Source organism: Vigna umbellata, chromosome 4 (assembly GCF_029865625.1).
Source record: "Vigna umbellata cultivar VRB3 chromosome 4, Vumbellata_1.0, whole genome shotgun sequence".
In the NCBI taxonomy this organism is placed as follows: domain Eukaryota; kingdom Viridiplantae; phylum Streptophyta; class Magnoliopsida; order Fabales; family Fabaceae; genus Vigna; species Vigna umbellata.
In genome coordinates this window covers 24,886,237-24,906,564 of record NC_142168.1, presented here as the reverse complement: position 1 = coordinate 24,906,564, position 20,328 = coordinate 24,886,237, and the positions used below count along the sequence as shown (strand labels likewise).

General features: G+C 34.5%; 1 protein-coding gene across 1 annotated transcript; it reads left to right on the top strand.

Annotated features, from left to right (window-relative positions):
- Window positions 1–211: 211 nt before the first annotated feature.
- LOC124845495 (receptor-like protein EIX1) lies at window positions 212–3,517 on the top strand. The gene has a single exon (XM_088113997.1). The coding sequence runs from the start codon at window positions 247–249 to the stop codon at window positions 3,448–3,450; it is 3,204 nt and encodes a 1,067-aa protein (XP_087970123.1). The 5' UTR covers window positions 212–246; the 3' UTR covers window positions 3,451–3,517.
- Window positions 3,518–20,328: the final 16,811 nt, after the last annotated feature.

Here is a 20,328-nt window from a genome sequence, read left to right as displayed (position 1 = left end):
AATTACTAATTTAGGTATCTTTCTTTGAGATTTAATTACTCGAATAAAATTCTTTTACTCTTAGATATTTTGATGAGTTGTATATATTTATCTTCTTTCCTATCGCATAGAATTTGATTTTATAAATTTAGCATGGAAATTAAAATTGATAGAGAGATGGTTATGTGTATATATATATATATAAAGGGTATTTAGTATGCATAACCCATAACTGCTTCTTTCTTTCTTCTTTGCTTTTGTTTAAAAATGACTTCCTCCTTTTTCATCCTTCTCTTTCTTTATTCACTTTCTATGTCAACCTTCGGTGTGTGCAGAGGAACAGTGTGTATTGGAAGTGAGAGAGAGACACTGTTGAAGTTGAAACATCATCTCATTGATCTTTCAAATAGACTTTCTTCTTGGAATGCTTCTCTCAATCCCAATTGTTGCCATTGGTATGGAGTTCTCTGCAACAACATCACATCTCATGTTACAGAGCTTCACCTCAACACTCCACTTCCTCTTTACGATGATAGCCTAGGTTATGATGCTTATGAAGAAGCAATTGAAAAGTATTATAGACGGGCATTTGGTGGAGAGATAAATCCTTGTTTGGTTGATTTGAAGCATTTGAATCACTTGGATTTCAGCGGCAATCTATTTGATAGGAAGCCAATTCCTTCTTTCATTGCAACAATGACTTCCTTAACTCACCTCAACCTTTCTTATACTGAATTCATGGGGAACATTCCTCCTCAGATTGGAAATCTCTCCAATTTGCTCTATCTTGATTTAAGTTATGCTGCCGACGGAAGAATTCCTCCTCAGATAGGGAATCTCTCCAACTTGCTCCACCTCCACCTCAGGGGAGGATATTCTGATGAAGAATCTATATTTTATGAAAATGTTGATTGGCTGTCAAGTCTTTCCAAGCTTTGTTATCTTCAATTGGGCAACACTTGGTCACTTAGAAGAGGTATGCCAATTCCTTCTTTTCTTGGCTCAATGACCAACTTAATTCACTTGGACCTCTCATATTCTGGATTTATGGGCAACATTCCTCCCCAGATTGGTAATCTTTCCAATTTACTGTATCTTGATTTAAGTTATGCTGCCAACGGAACAATTCCCTCTCAAATTGGAAATCTCTCCAACTTGCTCTACCTTCATCTTGGAGGTGATTATTTTGTTGGGAATGATGATTGGTTGTCAAGTCTTTCTAAACTTGAATATCTTAATTTGGAAGGTGCAAACTTATCCCAATCATTTGATTTTTCTTACATTCTGCAAGCTCTTCCTTCTTTGATGAACTTACAATTGTCAGAATGTACACTCCCTCCGTATAATCAATCATCTTTTCTTAACAGTTCGTCTCTCGTCACTCTTGATCTTTCCTTTACTTCTCATCTTTCTACAATTTCTTTTGTTCCAAAGTGGCTTTTTGGATTGAAGAAACTTATTTCTCTTTCTGCATATGATAATGACTTTGAAGGTCCAATTCCAGATGGTCTTCGAAACCTCACATTACTTGAAAATCTTTATTTGAATGAAAATTCATTCTCACATATACCTGATTGGTTTTATAGTAGTTTTCCTAATCTAAAGATGTTGGACCTATCAGGAAATAACTTCCATGGGACTATTTCTGATGCCTTAGGAAATGTGACTTCTCTGGTTATGCTTGATCTATCATCCAATAAATTTGAAGGTCCAATTCCAACTTCTTTTGGTTATCTATGCAACTTAAGGGTGATACGTTTCTCATATCTCAAACTCAACCAACATATAAAAGAAATTTTAGATATTCTTTCTCCTTGTATTTTCCATGGATTGACAGCACTTCATCTTCAAAGTTCTCAACTCTCAGGAAATCTTCCAGTATCACTTGGAAAACTTTCATCACTGACATATCTTTCTCTGTCCGAGAATCAGCTTAGTGGAAATCCATTTGAAAGTCTTAGATCACTCTCTAAATTGTCATCTCTTGATATTGATTATAATAATTTTGAAGGAGTTGTCATGGAAAATCATCTCAAAAATCTTAATAGCTTGAGTAAAATTTATGCAGCAGGAAACAATTTGACTTTAAAAGTGGGTCCCAATTGGCATCCTACTTTTCAACTTACTTCTTTGGATCTGAGTTCTTGGCAATTAGGTCCTAACTTTCCTTCATGGATTCAATCACAAGACAAACTTGATTATTTAGCGATGTCTAATACAGGGATTGTAGATTCTATTCCCTGTTGGTTCTGGAACACATTTTCTCAAGCTCATTTTTTAGATCTCTCTCATAATCATATCCATGATTTTTTTTGCAAAAGTCAAGAGAAGCCCATGAAATTAGAATTTCTCAATCTTGCATCAAATAAATTATCAGGAGAAATACCTAATTGTTGGGGCATTTGGCCAAATCTAGTGGATTTAAATTTACAAAACAATAATTTTGTTGGGAACATTCCCCAATCCATGGGTTCCTTGACAACGCTAAAGTCATTACAGATACGTAAAAACTTGCTCTCAGGAACATTTCCAACAATTTTGAAGAAGACCAACAAATTGATTTTTTTGGATCTTGGAGAAAATAATTTTTCAGGATCAATTCCAGCATGGGTTGGTGAAAGTCTTTTAGATGTAAGGGTTCTTATCCTTCGATCAAATAGATTCTCGGGTTATATTCCTAAAAAAATATGTGATATGAGTCTTCTTCAGGTGTTAGACCTTGCACAAAACAATTTGACTGGACATATACCTACTTGTTTTAATAGCTTGAAGGCCATGACCATGACAAACAAAAGTACAACTCCTCTTATCTTTTGTGATGTTATAAGCAATATATATAGCTCTTCATATTCTACTATAGTCAGCGTTCTTCTTTGGTTGAAAGGAAGAGAAGATGAATACAAAGACTTTCTCGGGTTGGTAACAAGCATCGATTTGTCAAATAACAAATTAGTTGGAGAAATACCGAGAGGGATCACAGATTTAAATGGTTTGTTATTTTTGAACTTGTCTCACAACCAACTCAGTGGTCACATTCCACAAAACATTGGTAATATGGAATCGTTGTTGTCCATTGATTTCTCAAGAAATAAACTTGCTGGTGAAATCCCTCCAACCATTACAAATTTGAGCTTTCTAAGCATGCTAGACTTGTCTTATAATCATTTGAATGGAAAAATTCCAACAGGAACTCAGTTGCAAACCTTTGATGCCTCCAACTTTATTGGCAACCATCTCTGCGGCCCACCACTACCCATCACTTGCAGCTTCAATGACAAAATTCTTCGCTATGATCGCAATGACAAAGGGAGTGATAGGCATGGAGTGAACTTATTTTTTGTGGGCATGACATTTGGATTTGTGGTGGGATTTTGGATAGTAGTTGGTCCTTTGGTCATTTTTAGATCATGGCGTTATGCCTATTTTCATTTCCTCGATCATGTGTGGTTCAAACTTCAATATTTTTTCTAATGTCGATACAATATCTAATGTGGTGAAAAATAAAATCATTATAAAACGTGGAAGTTAATTTGGATTACTCTGTATTGCATAGTTCAAATTTTCATGTCATTTCTGTATTGTTTGATTTATTTTGAAATGTGAGAGTGTTATTTAAATTATTAGTGGATTTGAAAACTAAAGAATCTACGTGTTCAACTTATTATAGATAAATTCTAGCTAATTTCGTCTATGAATATCAACAAATTGTAATCTATTGTTAGAAAAATTTGCGGGTATGAACTTAATTACCATGTAGACCTCTTGTCGAAAAGAATTGAGGCAGTTAATTTAATAGTTGCTTGGCTTTTAGATACTCAAATACATTCGTATTCGAAATTATAGATGGTCATAATTTCTTTCTCAATAGCAAGATCCAACGGTAGCTTTTTTAACTTTATCTCTTCAATTTTTAAATTTAGTCCATTTATTTTAACATTTCTATATCGTTGAGTTAACTTTTCGTATATTCCTTTTTGCTGACATGTCTGCTCAGTGTTGAAGTTTTAGCTGCTTGTTCGAATGATATCGGTAGATGATATTATGGAAATTTTGAAATGTCTTTCTTCTCCTGTTGATGGTTTTGGACCTTATCTGATCATTTGTGAATGGTTTACACTTTTTTAATAATAGTTGAGTTAACAGAAAGTTGGTTCATAGCAATTGTACTTAAAATTGCTAGCAGCAAGGCAAAAATAATTATTGAGATATGACAACAATTGCTCGCAGCAAGGATGTGCACTTTAAAGTCACTCATTAGACAGGCATTATTGTTTCAGATTTTGCTAGTTTCAGTTTTCAAAGGTAAAAGGTAAATGTTGAATGCCATAAATAAAAGCTAATAAAAGAAGTGATTGATGAAAGAGGCAGAGTAAAGAAAAGTAATAATGGAAAGTAAGCAGATGCAGGATAAAATAGGTTAGTTTCTGTTGTTCTCTGAAATTAAATGAATTTTTTTCCTTGACTGGTTCATGCGAATTCTGCTCACTGTGACTCACCCACCTGCTGATAAACTGCTCCTAAAATTTATACACAAAGTTTGCCTTCCACAAGAAAAATGATGTGCATTTTAAAGAAACTGGAACCTATTACCTATTTTTAAGGATCAATGTCATTGATAAGCTTTTGACACCTATGAGCCTCTTAAAGGTAAGAAAATGGTGAAAAATATTCTCTTTGAAAGTACTCAATATGTATAAAAAAACATTGAAAACATTACAATGTAAACATTTCAGACGAAACACTGAAAACTATTGTGCCCTGTATGAAAGACCATTTGCAGAAAATGGCTTCCTCTTATAGAGTGTGTAAAAGTTAAAAATGGAGGAATGAGACAGAGACACCTCTTCACCGTACTTTATATCTTTTCACCTAAACTGCTTGTGCAATGTCCGGATGTGAAAGCAGAACAGCATCAACTTTATATCTTTTCACCTAAACTTTAAAAACCCTTCTCATATGTTTCTTTTTCTCTTTCTGACGCTAAATAAATGAAAATAAAATATAAAAGTTGTATAATGTTCTCTACTTTTCACATAATATATAAATTGAATGAACTAAACCTCGTGTCATGATATGGATAGTTTATACCTACTTCCTTCCTCACATAACTGCCAAATCAGTTTGAGTAAGTGGAAACTTTGTAGCATGAGATATTTGATCTACAGACTTTTACTTTGGAATGGTTTGTAATTTTTCCATCCTCTCCTGTCACAATATCTCTTTTTGTTTTTTATGTTTGTCTCTTCCATGCTTTCAACTCATTTGAAACGAATTTTTAGTATTCACTAATTATTTGCATCCATTTCTATCCAATTGTGAGTGTATTTCACAGAGCTCCCTAGAATTAGTGAAAGTAGTAAAAGAGAGTGGGCATGGAGTATAATTTGTTAGAGGCTAGAGATGTCATTCTAATTTCTTGATTTTTTAACACCTCACATGAATAATTGAAAACTTTGATGATAATGTTATGAGTGACTTACACAACGCAATAAAAGATTGAAAGTAAACAATAGATAAATATTGAGATTAGAGTTCATCTACCTTCAATTGTACTTTTACTATATTATCAAATATGAGAGTAATTGTTGTTGAAAGTTCTAAGGTGGATCTTAAGCGCAGTGTTGATGCCTCAAGCATTGGTGCATGAACCATTGCTTTAAGTGCAAGACTTTTAACTATAAAGCATTTAAATATACTCCTACTATCTAAACACATTAGATGACTTGGTTGGACCTTGGATTCCAGATCAATTTTCCAACTCAATACAAATCAGTTAAATAAGATAAGTGATCATCCAAACATAAAAGCACAATCAAAATCAAAATATATTATATCCAACCTTAATACAAGAGAGTTTAACTACTCATGATGATGACCTCCTAGCAAGATATACGGAATATTTGTCTGCATCTCATACTTTCCTAAGATATTACAATAAGTTTAGAGAGAAATCCTAAGAAAAGATTCTAAAGAAGAAGCTGCCAAAAATAGATTGATATTCTGTTTTTATAGAAAATACAGTTGTGGCTACAGCTCCATTCTCAATACTACAGTAGCGAGATTTCCTCCTATGCAAGGTTTTCATATGACTGAAGCTTCTTCCTCTCATGATCTCTTGATATTTCCTTTCTAAGAGGGTTTCCTCTAACTGCAACCTTTCTTGATGAAACTTCATCTCTATTCATCCAATCTTTGAAGTTTTCTTCATCAGATGGTTTTGTCCTTAGCTTCAGCACCATGTTTGCTGCTTCAACTATGCATACCATTTTTTACTTGTTCTAAATCGCCTTTCAGCGTCAGCCTCAATCCTTCAACTCCATAATTCTTATACTTTTGCAAAGGTGTTGCAGTTTAATAAAAAAACATGTTAATTTCACACTAAACACACAACATTGTGCATTCTAATAATTGAAGGTTTTTTGTGGTTATTCTTAGTAAATTTAAAAGTCAAATAGTAACCATTAAATAAAATCCAATAAAATTAATCTCCCATTTCCTTAATTTCTATTTATTTTTATGTTAATTCCTTCTTATTTTTATAGGCTAATATATAAATTAATTTCTAAAATTTGGAAAGAAAAAGATAGACATTTTGAAAAATAGTATGTTGAGTTGTTTTTATTTTTAGTTTATTATATTGTACCTATCCATCACTTTTCTTTGGTCCATAAAATGGATTACAGAAAGAACAAACAAATCCATCTTTGAAATAGCTTAGTCTTTTTTGCATATGACAAGCTAATTTTCTAATCCACAAAATTGGCACAAATAGAAAGATTAAAAATTTTGGACTAGTTATACATTTTTTCAATTTCCTTGTTATTAGTGAGCTATTTTCTAACCCATAAAATGTGTTCACTACTATCAATTCTATCTTAATTTTCCCCTTTTCCTTTTTATTGATGAACTAATTTTGTAATCGACAAACGGGACAATATTTTAAAGTCTTTATGCTAATTTCTCTTTCTATTTATGTGAGTTGTGCGCTTTATTTTCTAACACGTAAAATGAATTTGGAATTAAAGTGCATGTAAATATCTTAATCTACTTATGTTATAATACGAAATTTTTTTATTAGATTAAGTATTTTGTTTTAAACATGCAAATAGTGAAAAAAACCAACTCTGAAACAATACATCTTTCCATGTGATGACTTGTAATCGTGTGAGGTTGATTTCTATGAAAGACTAAGTTTCATTTAGTCTTTGCAATACTTTGTTTTTATTTCTTTTTTCAATCTGATGTCATTCATCTCCATTATTTTTATTTGTTTCAGGGAGCAATCCACTTCCGTCATTGAAGAAACTTCTAAAAGAATTTAATTCTTGTATTCTCAAAACAAAAAATCAATTTTAAGATTTTAATTTATCCAAACATTAAAAATACACTAAAAAAATCCTTAAATAACAATCACTTTTAGAAATAAAAAAATAATTAGACATTGTTCGATGAATTATTCCAAAAGATATTAGATGAATTATTTCACATGATTAGATGGGTCTTGTAATACTCATTAGACGAGTATGTTCATACACTAACTAATTAAGTCTAGCAAAAATAATTAAACGAGTTTGTTCATACACTGATAACACAAATTTATTTCTCTCACACAAATTATACAAGTTAATTAATACATCTTAGACGAGTTTATCCATTTACTAGTTAAACAAGTCCACTAGTGCAGAAATGGCCTTTAACGTCACCCCTTAGACGTCGGATTACATAATATCCAACGTAAAAAAATTGACCGGTGGCATTTTCGTAAATAAGTTGGCCATGTAGACATCGGTTAGTAGGGCTCGACGTCTAGAATATTATAGACGTCGGCCCCCATCCTACCCAACGTTTATATGCCTGACAGGTAGGTGAAAAGTCGTTTTTTTGCGCCATATAGACGTCTGATCCCGCCATCACCGACGTCTATAATATTATAGACGTCGGTCCCCCTATGACAAACATCTATATGGCTGATAGGGTAGGTGAAAAGTTAACTTGGACGTCGGGCACCCTCCTAACCGAGGTCTATATGCCCCGTGAATATTAATTTTTAAATTAGAAAGACGTCATATTAGTGAGGGCCCTGACGTGTATACTATTATAGATGTCGGACCCCCCTAGCACCCATAGCCTGTTATACTACAAAACACGAACCCGCGAGGAGTTACGGTCATTGTTCATCGTCTTCCTCACGTTTTCTCTCTGCGGCATTGCATTTCTAAGTGTGTTTTCTCTCTTTTGCATCGTTTAAATTTACTTTTACTCTGATTAAATTACTTTTTGATGAAATATCTTCCATTTGAATCGATTAAAATTCGTTTTCATTGCGTTTTGGTGCAGTTTCTGGCATGTTCTTGGGCAACATTTTTGACCCTTTTTGGCCTACGTTTTTGGGCGTGCACTCCTCCATTTCCCTCCATTGCTTTTTTAATCTGCTAAAAAGGTTGGCTTCTTTGTTGAAAACTTTTTTTGCATGCATGTTATTGGCTTTTGTGTATGCATGTTATTGGCTTTTGTGTATGTTATTGGCTTTTGTGTATGCATGTTTTTGGCTTTTAGGTATACATACATTATTGGCTTTTGAATATGCATGTGATAAAGTTTAGTTGTGTTATTATAATTGGCATGTTAGATTATAAGTATCAAATCTTTGACTAAAACTTAGTTCCCATTTGAAGTTTAACACAAACGATTAATCTTTTAATTGTTTGTATTAAATTTGAATTGTCTGATTGGACAGTTTGGGAAAAATATTTTTCATAATTTGCTATAACATGTACGTTGGAGCTTATGGATAAGATTGATAAAATTTCGGTTCAGTATTTGTGTTGTTCTCCGGATGCATATTTGATTGTGGTCATCCTTGACTACTCTCATTTCGTGTATTTCGGAGACCAATGTGAAATGCTGCCGAAATCTTATCAAATTTGTTATGTAGACTTCTTTGCATGTGTCTTAGCAATTTATGAAAAATAATTTTTCTGAATGGGTAGGGCCTAACCTTGTGAGAGTTAAAAAAATTGAAACTGATGAAGTATGTTACGAACATAGTATGGATTGAAGCTGGATGAATGAACGTCGCATCAGTGAAGAATATGAGAAGGGTGTTTCGGTGTTCTTGCAATATGTTCAACAAAATGCAAAGTCTTTGAACGGAACATATTTTTGTCCCTGTGTTCGTTGTCTTAATCAAATACGGCAAGACTTAGGCAATGTGCGTGACCATCTATTCATGTTCGGCATAATGAGAACTTATACCGTTTGGACTTGGCATGGAGAAGTACTGGACCAGCCTACCACGTCACGAGGAACGAATTATGTGGAAGAATGGATCAGTGATCATTTAGAGGACATGATACGTGATGTTGGTGAAGATAATTTTGGAAGATCTGATTTTTATTATTCTCTTATAAATGATTCAGAGCAATCGTTGTTCCTAGGATGCTCAAACTTTACACGTCTGTCTGCAACTTTGAAGTTGTTTAGTTTAAAAGCAAGGAATGGATGAACCGATAAAAGTTTCATAGAGTTGTTGAAGTTGTTGAAGGAGATGCTTCCAGAAAATAATACTCTACCTATTCGTAATTACGAGGCAAATTTTTTTTTATGTCCAATGGGTCTTGAATATCAAAAGATACATGTATGTCATAATGATTGTGTTTTGTACATAAAGGAGTTTTATTCGCTAAAGTATTGTTCAACATGTGGTTTATCCCGTTTTAAAAATAAATTTGACAGAGACACTAGTGATGAAGGTAATGATGGTGCACCTGCTAAGGTGATGTGGTATTTGCCTATAATACCTAGGTTCAAATGTATGTTCTCTATTAAAGAAGATGCAAAGAACCTTAAATGGCACGTTGTCGGAAGAAAGTGCGATAATCTTCTTCGACACCTAACTGATTCACCACAATGGAAGAAGATCGATGAAACATTTCCAGAATTTGGTGCAGATCCAAGAAACTTAAGACTTGCACTTGCAATCCATTATTGGAGACCTCAGAGCTGCAATCCATTATTGTTGATTGTTCTCAAAGGAAACTGGTTCATTCTCATTACTCTTGGCTAGGTGGATTGTTTTATTGGAAAGAACGAATTGTGGTTCTAGGTGAGCAAGAAATCAGAGACCAAATTCTCAATGAATACCACTCCTCCCCTTTTGGAGGTCACTCTGGTATTGCGAGGACAATGGCAAGAGTTTTAGCTCAGTTCTTTTGGAAGACTATGCACAAAGACGTCACTACTTTTGTCCAACAGTGCATGGTCTGTCAACAATCCAAAACCTCTACAACTTTACCTGCAGGATTGTTGCATCCATTACAAATTCCTCATCAAATTTGGGAAGACATCACCATGAACTTCATAGTTGGGTTACCACCATATGAGGGATTTGCGGTAATTTTTGTGGTTGTTGATAGATTAACCAAGTATGCACATTTTGCACCAATCAAATCTGATTTCAACAGCAAAAAAGTGGCAGAAGTGTTTCTCTCCGCAGTGGTAAAATTGCATGGGTTTCTAAACTCAATTCTGTCTGATAGGGATAATGTCTTCACTAACTCCTTTTGGAAACATCTTCTTAAACTCAGTGGAACAAAATTGAACCTTAGCACTACTTATCACCCTGGTCAGTCTAAGGTGGTTAACAAATGCTTAGAAATGTACTTGAGATGCTTTACTTATGAAAATCCCAAAGCTTAGCTCAAATTTCTACCTTGGGTTGAATATTGGTACAAAATCTCTTATCATCACAGTACTCAAATGACACCTTTCAGGATAGTTTATGGTAGAGACCCACCATCACTTCTCAAGTACCAGTACTCATCAATAGATCCCCCTTCAATCCAAGAAATGTTGCAGCAAGGAGATGTTGTTTTGGCTTAATTAAAGTTGAATTTGCTTAAGGCTTAGGAAAGGATGAAGAAATATGCATATCAGAAGAGAGTTTAGAGGGATTTGAGGTTGGTGATTCGGTATTGGTTAAATTACAACCATATAGGCAGCACGCAGTTGCTTTATGAAAGAATCACACGTTAGGTCTGCGATATTTTGGACCTTTTCCTATCTTTCACATTTCTCAGCTGAAACTATACAAAGGAGCTAGTGATGTTGTTTATGTTCCCTTGCCGCTAACGACAACTATAGAAGGTCTTATTTTAACACCCTTCAGAGTGCTCAGGCAGAGGGAAATTATCAAAGGTGCAGCCACAATTCCTCAAATCCTGGTCCAGTGGAAAGGATTAGGGGAACATGAAGCCACTTGGGAAGACAAGGACGATATAGTTGAAGGTTATCCACATTTTAACCTTGAAGACAAGGTTAGTTTTAAAGGGAAGGGAGCATTGTAACAAGAGCATATGAGGAGGGTCATATGAAGGAAATTAAGGGCATGATGCAGGGAGAATAGAGTCAAGTAGAAAATATTAAGACGAGAAGATACGAAAAAATTGTTAACAACCAAGGACAGATGGCATCACCTCATAGAGCTGACGTGGAAAGGAAGGGGAAACATGTGAGGCAACTAAATGCACATTTGAGAGGGTATCTGTGGGAAGGGAATTAGTTATATGGCAAAGGGTGGGTAGGAGAGAGGTAGCAATGAATTGGAAAATTATTCTTCTCTTTCTCTTGGTGTAATTTCGTTTTTCATTGTTGAGCTACTGTACTGGTGCTATCCTTCCATTTCTGTATTTTCAGAAGCTTCTTGTAATTGGATTGATTCCCTATGATCTCATTTGAACTCATAGGAAGTGCAATATGAGACAGACCCTGGTTCATAATATACAAGATTTTCTCATTTACGTTTTGTCAGCCTTTTGTTATTTTTTTCCTTACTGTTCCACATACAATAATTATTCTTCTTCTAGTAGATTTCTAACTTTATTCTCTTTTTTTTCAAATGTAAACTGATCTAATGGTATCGTGTAAAAGGCATTCAGATGAGCAGAGGTGGCAGGAACACTGAACATGACAGTAAAAGGTCTTGTATGAGGTAGTGGAGGAAAACCTTTAGGAAGTAACAAGAGTGTTGATCCATGCCCTCCTAAAGTTTCTTGTATTGTTCTACACATTTACATTCCATTGCATTCTTGTCAATACCTAATTAGATGATTAAATAATATAGATCTTTCTTTTTTATTGTATCTTATTTTATCTTATGTTTTTTTTTATGATTTTAATTTTGTTTTTATTATTATTTTATTTCTTTGTTTTTATTATTTCATTTGATTTTCTATATGAGTATTTTAAAAAGAAAGCAAAAAGAAAAAAGAAAAAGAAAATAAAAGAAAAAAAAAAAAAAAGAAGCAGGACATGTCCCTTTTTGGCTCTCCACTCCTCTGCTCCTCTGACCCGTAACCACCCCAACCATTTTTCCTTTTTCACTCCCAACTCCATTACCTCCAACACATCCATGATTCACCTGACCATTCGTCCTCCATTATTCCACGTTCACACACGCATGATTTTAAGAATAAGCCACAAAACAGAGAAACTCAATCACGCCTGACCTTCTTCCATTTTTCATCACCCAACGACATCCTTTCATCACCTGCAATTCTAACAGAACAACACAATACTCATTATTTTCTCTTCACACTTCACCTTCTTCATTTCCCCTATCATCTTCTTCAACAAAAAAATCATTTCCCAAACCTCATTCGTTCTATACTGAAGCCATCTCCAATCATCAACAAAATGGAATCCTCAAGCAAGAAACAATATATTTCCAACCACGATGTCGTGGTCTAGTAATGGTGAACAACGGTACTGGTAAGGAGCCGCGTCTCGCGGCAGTGGATCTGTAAGAAGGTAAGCCCAACTAGAAAGAGAAAAGTTGAAGTTAGCATCCCAGCCCGTTGGTGGCGGAGTCAGGGCGGTTGCCGGCATCAGCCGCGTGTACCGGCGGCGAGTCTGGGCCGTGCCTGAAGAAGAGAAGGAGGTGGAAACCCCTGTCTTCGAGCCGCGCCAAATCGGAAGTTGACGAGGGAGATCTTTCTCCCTGAGGTTATTTTCGGAGAAGACGATGGAGTGATTCGATGGGGAAGAAAGCATGTCTCTGGTGGTTTTAGCAAGCGACGGCCAGCGTCGTTCATGACGGTGAAGACACGTCGTGGAACAAGAGGGTTTCTCCATTGCGCGGGAAGGAAGACGGAGGGCACAGCTGCTCCGACGAGCGTGGACGAAGGAGACGAGAGAATCCGGTGTCGTGGCCGCCGTTGGTTTCGGGCGCATCTGCTGTTGTCGGCGATGTCAAAATCGATGGAGGCGGCGGCCCGTGTACATGTGCGACGGAGGACAAACCATCCCTGGGTTGCCGTTTTCGAAGAGAGACGAGAGAGAGGCAATGACGCCGCGGTTGGAGACGGTTCTAGTGGCGCTTGGGGTTGCCGCCGACGCCAAGACTGGAAGAGGTGGTGGCGTAGTGCCTGGTTCGTAGAAGCTTGGCGCGGCAACCAGTGGGGTCTGTGGCGGCGATCAGCGCACGGGTGGCGCCCTGGTTTGCGGCTGGCGGAGGCGGCAATGTGCGTGTGGAGGTGACGCCCCTTCATCGGAGTTCTTGGCTGGGAGAAGAGAGATTTGGTTCATAGTTGTCAAATGGCAAATGGAAGAATGAAGAAAGTGTGAGCAGACCCCTAATGGGATTCTGAATAAAGAGTCTTTGGACCTAGCTATTGGGCCACGTCCTTTTCCTCCCACCACATGCACAATTCCATTCACACCTCCATCTCGTTCGGGCTTAAGCCCATTTTGTTTCTGCAAACAAAAATAAAAAAAGAGAAAGAATTGGGCCTGAGCACTCTTTCGGGATGCACCTCCAGTTTCATCCTTACACTCATGACAGATACAAAGAAGAAAAACGGATTTGGGCCCAAACTAAAGAGCCTCAATTTTATTCCACACCTTTGGTTTTTATCTCTGCAACTCTATTCTTATTGGGATGTTCTCTTGCTTTTATTTTATTTTTATGCTTTTATTATTTGTTTCAGATTTTATTATATGTAACCCCTTGTATGATAGCCCCCACTCCTTTGTTTTACTTATATCTATTGGACTTGTTTATTTTGTTTTAAATAAAAATTACAAAAAATAAGAAAAAAAGATAAAATATTGAAATTATAAATATTTTTATTTTAAGGGTCAAGCACATGTGTGATCGTTCGCATCGTCCATGTACTAAAAATATTTTCTCTTTCTTATAAAAAATAACAAAAGTAATGTTTTAAAGGTTAAGTACACGTGTGATTGCTCGCCTCGTCTTTGTGCTAGAAATTTTTTTTCTTTCTTATAAAAATAACAAAAGTAATGTTTTAAAGATTAAGCACACGTGTGACTGCTCGCGTTGCTAAAAACTTTTTCTCTTTCTTTTAGTAAAACTAACAAAATATGTTTTAATGGTTGAACACTCGTGTGATCGTCTGCATCGTCCTAGTGTTCAATACCTTTCTCTCTTATTTAAATAATTAAATGAGGATATGGGTGCTCGTGCGGTCGTCCACATCAGTCTAGTACTTAATATCCTCAATATTAAAAAATTAAATAATGATATGAGTGCTCGTGTGACCGTCCGTGTCGGCCTAGTACTCATTACCTTCTGTTTGTGTAGAAGACACTAAAACAAAGGAGCTTAGAGGGAAAACTATCAACTTAGTCAGGGTAATTTGGGATAGGAAAACAGGTGATTCTACATGGGAATTAGAAGATGATGTAAAACATTCTTATCCCATCTTTTTTTATGAAGTGTCGAATTTTCGAGGACGAAAATTTTTGTTGTTGGAGAGAATGTAAAGTCCAATAAAAAAAATAATAATGATAATATATATATATATATATATATATATATATATATATATGATTGCAAATGACAAATGTAAGACCCTTAAAAATATTTGTAATTCAGATACTAGAAAAAAAAAGTAAAAAGTGAATAGTAAAAAAAAAAATAAAAAAAATAAAATTTATGGAAGAGATAAGTATTCCACGTTTCCTTGAGTTAAAAGAGATCAGAATTCATCAAATTGTGATTAAAATAATATTTTTGTAATAGTAAATGAATAGTAAATGAATAGTAAAAATAAATAGTAAAAAAATTAATAGTAAAAATGAATAGTAAAATTTTTTTGGCTATAAATAGCAAGGGATGGAAGGCTGAAACTTACACCAAAATTATAGAAAAATTTGTGAGAGAAGAGAGTTGGAGGAAATTCTAGTTGTAGAGGGGAAATTCTGGAAGTTTTCGGAGAACTATTTCAGAAGAGGAAATTAAGTCTGGAATAGAGGTAAGGGGAGTTACATTTTTTGTTTTGTATTATCTTGAGTCTTGCATATGTTGCTTTTATTTGATTTTAAATCTTGAATATGAATTATTTTGTTTCTGTATGAATCTTGAATTTTTGATGAGAACATGTTTTTGTGTTTAGATCCAAGTGTGATAGTTGTAAAATGTGATGTTGTTTATGTTATGCCATTTGTATGTTATTAGTTGTTTATTTTTGTATTTTTGGATGGATTAGAAGTTGTCTAACCGGCTCTGCCAGATTCAACTTCTTGTTTCCCCAAAATTTTTATTTCTTTCCTTATTTATTTTATTACATTTTTGGAAGGATTAGAAGTTGTCTAACCGGCTCTGCCAGATTCAACTTCTTATTTCCCCAGACCTGTTTTTGTTCTTATTATTTAATTACATTGTATTCCTGGAAGGATGAAAAGTTGTCTAACCGGCTCTGCTAGATTCAACTTCTTGTTTCCCTAGAACTTTTATTGTTCTATTTAATTTTTATTGCATCTTCCTAAAAGGATGAGAAGTTGTCTAACCGGCTCTGCCAGATTCAACTTCTTGTTTCCCCAAGAATTTTTATTAAGTTTATTTTAATGATTGTCAAACATTTGATTCTTCTCCAGTGACCATTTATAGTAACATTTTATTATTGTTAATTTGTTTGTAATATATTTATCTTGTATGATTTCTGTGTTGAATGTATTTTATGATGTTGATATGAAATTATGCATCTAACATGATATGAGTATTGTGGGGGGATTTTGTAATGGTATGATATGAGTTGAGGAATATGAGCATGATATGAGTCTCATGGAGAGATTCTATATTGGTATGGTATTAGTGTATATGTTGATGTTGAGGGTCATGTTGTTGGTGGTTATCCTAAAACTCTAATAATTGTCCAGTCTCAATTAGAGAAGGATGTGTTATATGGTGAGAGTAGTAGGAGGTCATAGTCTATGTTCATAGACGTTAATGGACTAACCTTGTGGGTGATGTGATATATTATTTTTGGCCATAACTGTGTTGTAGATGTCACCACAAGTGCATGACCACCCGAGACTTCCATCAACATTATATCCGGATAATAGAGTCTAGTATGATAATTGCATCTTACAAGAATTTATGGTGAATGCATTGTGTATAATAATAATGTAATGCTTTTCTTTGAATTTTGCATGGTAGCTCACCCTTACTTGTTTGTTTGTGCCGGAAAATCTTATTTTTGCAATGATCGTATAACGTTTATGTTATACGGGAGCAGATGAAGGAACGACGTCCGAACCAATACAAGTGAAGGAGGAAGGAGCATAAAAAGGAAGAGTAGAAAAAAAATGAAATAAAAATAAATTTAGGAGTGTTTTAATGAAGTTATAAAAAAAAATAATGTATTTCCAGTGTGAACTATGTTTCTCCTAAATGGATGATTGTAATAATGTACGATGTTTATATTATTAATGAAATAATTTTGTGTGTGAGATGTTTAATTTTTGGGGTGTTACACAAAAGAACTACGTAACCCTGATTTCTCATTTTTAATGAGAATACGTAGGAGCAAGGTCAATCCTTGTCGGGTCCAAAAATCTAAAAAATATATTTTGTTTCTTTAGAGTTTTATTTTAAGAGATAGTTAAACATTTTGTAAACCACATCATTTTCGCGCATCCAATTAAAGGTACTGCCTTCACGTAGGCGTTGTAGGGTGCTGATACCTTCCCTACGCGTAATCGACTCCCGAACCCAGAATCTGGTTTTTGTGGACTGTGTCTTATCATTTTATAGTTTTTCTGTAGTTTTCCAGAATAAACTATGGTGGCGACTCCAAATCTCTTTTTCTAAAACCCGTTTTTTTTGGGATCGCCGTCCCGTCGCGATTCCGGTTGCGACAATGCCCATAAAGGTTGTTTGGATTAAAGCATAAATATGAAACATAGAAGACATGTGTGTGTACGTGTTTGTGCTTAATTTAGCAAATTCATGATTAATATAGCAAATAATTTTGGAAGGATAACACTGATATATTAAAATTAAGATTGTATTAAACATATTAAATATAATATATATATATATATATATATATATATATATATATATATATAAGTTTAGAAAATTGTATTTTAGAATTGATACTATGGTTGGAATAACAAGACTCAATCATTTTAATAATAAAAATTTTAAATATAAAATTTTTTTATAAACGAGTTTTATTATTTTAAAAACACATCATGTCTATAAACCTTTTTCTTCTAAAGCTCATTTCCTTCTCTCTAGACTTTCTAACCGTACGTCTTAGAAACCATTAGGGTGATCCTTGAGGCGAGCTTATCACTTATATTCGATCAGCTTTTCCAATACAGTAAGTTGATTTTCTACCCATTTTCTTGGTATGTATGTTCTTTTTTTACATGTGGACTATCTTGGCTCACATGTAGTGTCTGAGTCTTCTATAAGAGAGTCTTTGTTGATCAGTGTTCGTAATGGTGTGTCCTGATCGTGTTTTTATTGTTCATAGCGACAAATAGAGTTTTTTGTGCGTCAAGAGACTTTTATAGGATTCTTAAGTAGTTTGATCTATCTTTCAAGTAATGGAAGTTAATTGTACTATCTTTAACTAATATACACGTAGTAATTGTTAATTGTATGCTTCTATAATATTTGGTTTGTGTGATTGAGCTGTTTGATGAAATATGATATGTGGATTTGAGTTAGGACCTAATTTATTCTACATGAATTTTTTTTTACTTGTGTATGTTGTATGGTTTATATTGCATTTCAGATGAATTAAGTCACTGATTGGATTACAATTTGATAATTGGTATGTTTTGGCATCTGTGATTGTTGTTGGACTAGTTTATAGGGTTGGAAGGACATAAATCTACAGAATTATGTTCTGTAGAATTATGTAGACTCACTAGGTAAAAATATACTCGTTGGAAGAACTCAAAGTCAAAAAGCTACTGACATGGTAGTCGTTAGGCGAGAAGGGTGTGGTATATTATGATAGGAGCAAGAGGTTCTAGTTTAGGGGCCTTACCTTGGCCAAACATGTTAACAGACTAACCTTGTGTATAGTAGGATGAAACCTATTGGTAATTGTTTTACAAAATAGTAGAGGTCACCACAAGTGCATAACTCGTCAGAGTGTGATATCAATATATGTATCTGGATCGTCAAGTCTATTATGAGTCTTTTGTATATGATATGTTTTATTGTTTGCTAGGAATAATTTATATGTGATAATATCCCTATATTTGTTTTATGATTTCTCTTTTTTCACATTAGCTTACCCATTTTTCTGTGTTTGTTTTGTCTCTATATTTTCTTTGTTTGTAATGATCACCTTAATAGTTCAAGAAAATGAGAATGTAGTAGTTGATCTAGTGTAAGATGAGGGTGGTGCAACGATGTAGTATTAGGATGATATAGTCATGTACAAATTTTTTGTAGAAAAATCATATTATACTTTTAAGGGTTAAATATGTTTTTAGTCCCTAAACTATTGGCCATTTCTGGTTTTCGTCCCTCTTCCAAAGTAAGATACACTTTAGTCCTCATACTTTTCGAAACTTTGGTTTTAGTCCTCCAAAACTAACACCGTGAAAAATATGTTGACGTGGCTAACGGTAGACTGACACAGTTCTTTTTTTTTTCAGAGTTTATCAGCTTTTCTTCCTTTCTCTCTCCCTCGTCTCTTCCTTCAATTTCAAAACACAAAACAATAAAATCTTCCGGTCAAGCTTTTCTCTCGCATCTCCCATCACCGGTCACCTTCCATGAACCACTTTAATGCCATCTTTAGTTGAAGATTTAGATGGCCACAAATCTAGTTCAATTACTCGTACACCTTGTTTACTGTACACATCGGGAAATCTTGCAGATCTAGTTCTAGAGCTAGAAGACAGATAAAATAGCTAAATTTTCCCTCTGTTACTTATATGCTAATAAATAATAGTTCCTAGCTAATGAAACATGTACTTTCAACAAACATTGAATTGTAAGAACGTGAAAAGGATATAACACGGGATGCTTCATTTCACAAAAAAGGGCATTACTTCAAGAATTAAAGCTTGGTATAGTTAGTCATAAAATTCTCTAGTTTATAAGCCAGTAAACAGATAGAAAGAGTCAGAGGAGGTAAAACATGATGGTAAACAATAAAATAGGAAAAAGGTTGCTTTAATAAGAAAATCAATTGGAGAAACTGTTATAGAGTCAATTTTGAAATGAGGATGAGATATAACTATCACTAACTAGTTAGTTATCCAAGAAAATTGAAAATTTATCGGTTATACTAACACAGAAGACACGAGTGGAAATCTTAGTCATGCCACCAGCTTATATATTCTCCAATCTTTCCTTACAAAAGTAACTAAAATGGTGAATTCTTGGAAGTTTAATTAGATTCCTTCAAAGTTCTTTCTTATCAACAGAGAATGCATGTTTTCTTTTACAATTATTGGAGCCACTATGCTATATGACGAAGTGAAAAGGCAGCAGCGCGCCATGAGCACATTAGGAGGAAAGTGTAGGAATAAGAGAGATGAAAACAGGAAAAATCAAATAAGAAAACTTTTGTCTTTGATGTGTGTATGTTTCGTGTCATTTACAAAGCATAGTTGAATATATTTTTAAGTTTCAAACAAAAAGGAAAAAACATGTCGGACTGGAATACAATTCTGCTAGCTCTGATTTCAATACATCAGGAAATCTTGCAGATCTAGTTCTAGAGCTAGAACTACAACTCTGTGCTACTAAAAAACTCTCAACTATTTTATCCAAATCCTCTTCGCCGCTGATATTATCTCCTTGATGCTCCACAATGAACCGAAGAAGCTGATCCGATCTGCCTTGCAGCGAATCCCCCCAAACCACATAAAATGTGATTTTCCTACAAACTATGAAATGCTTCAACGTCACATTTTGAGGCAACAAAAGAACTCAGAAGTGTCAAAATGAATTTTAACTTGTTGGCGACCGACAATATTCATGAACTGCATTTCTTTTCAGGTGTCTATATACATTTCACGGATTGCAGAGACATTTTCGTCTGGAACTATCCATTCACTCGCAAATGA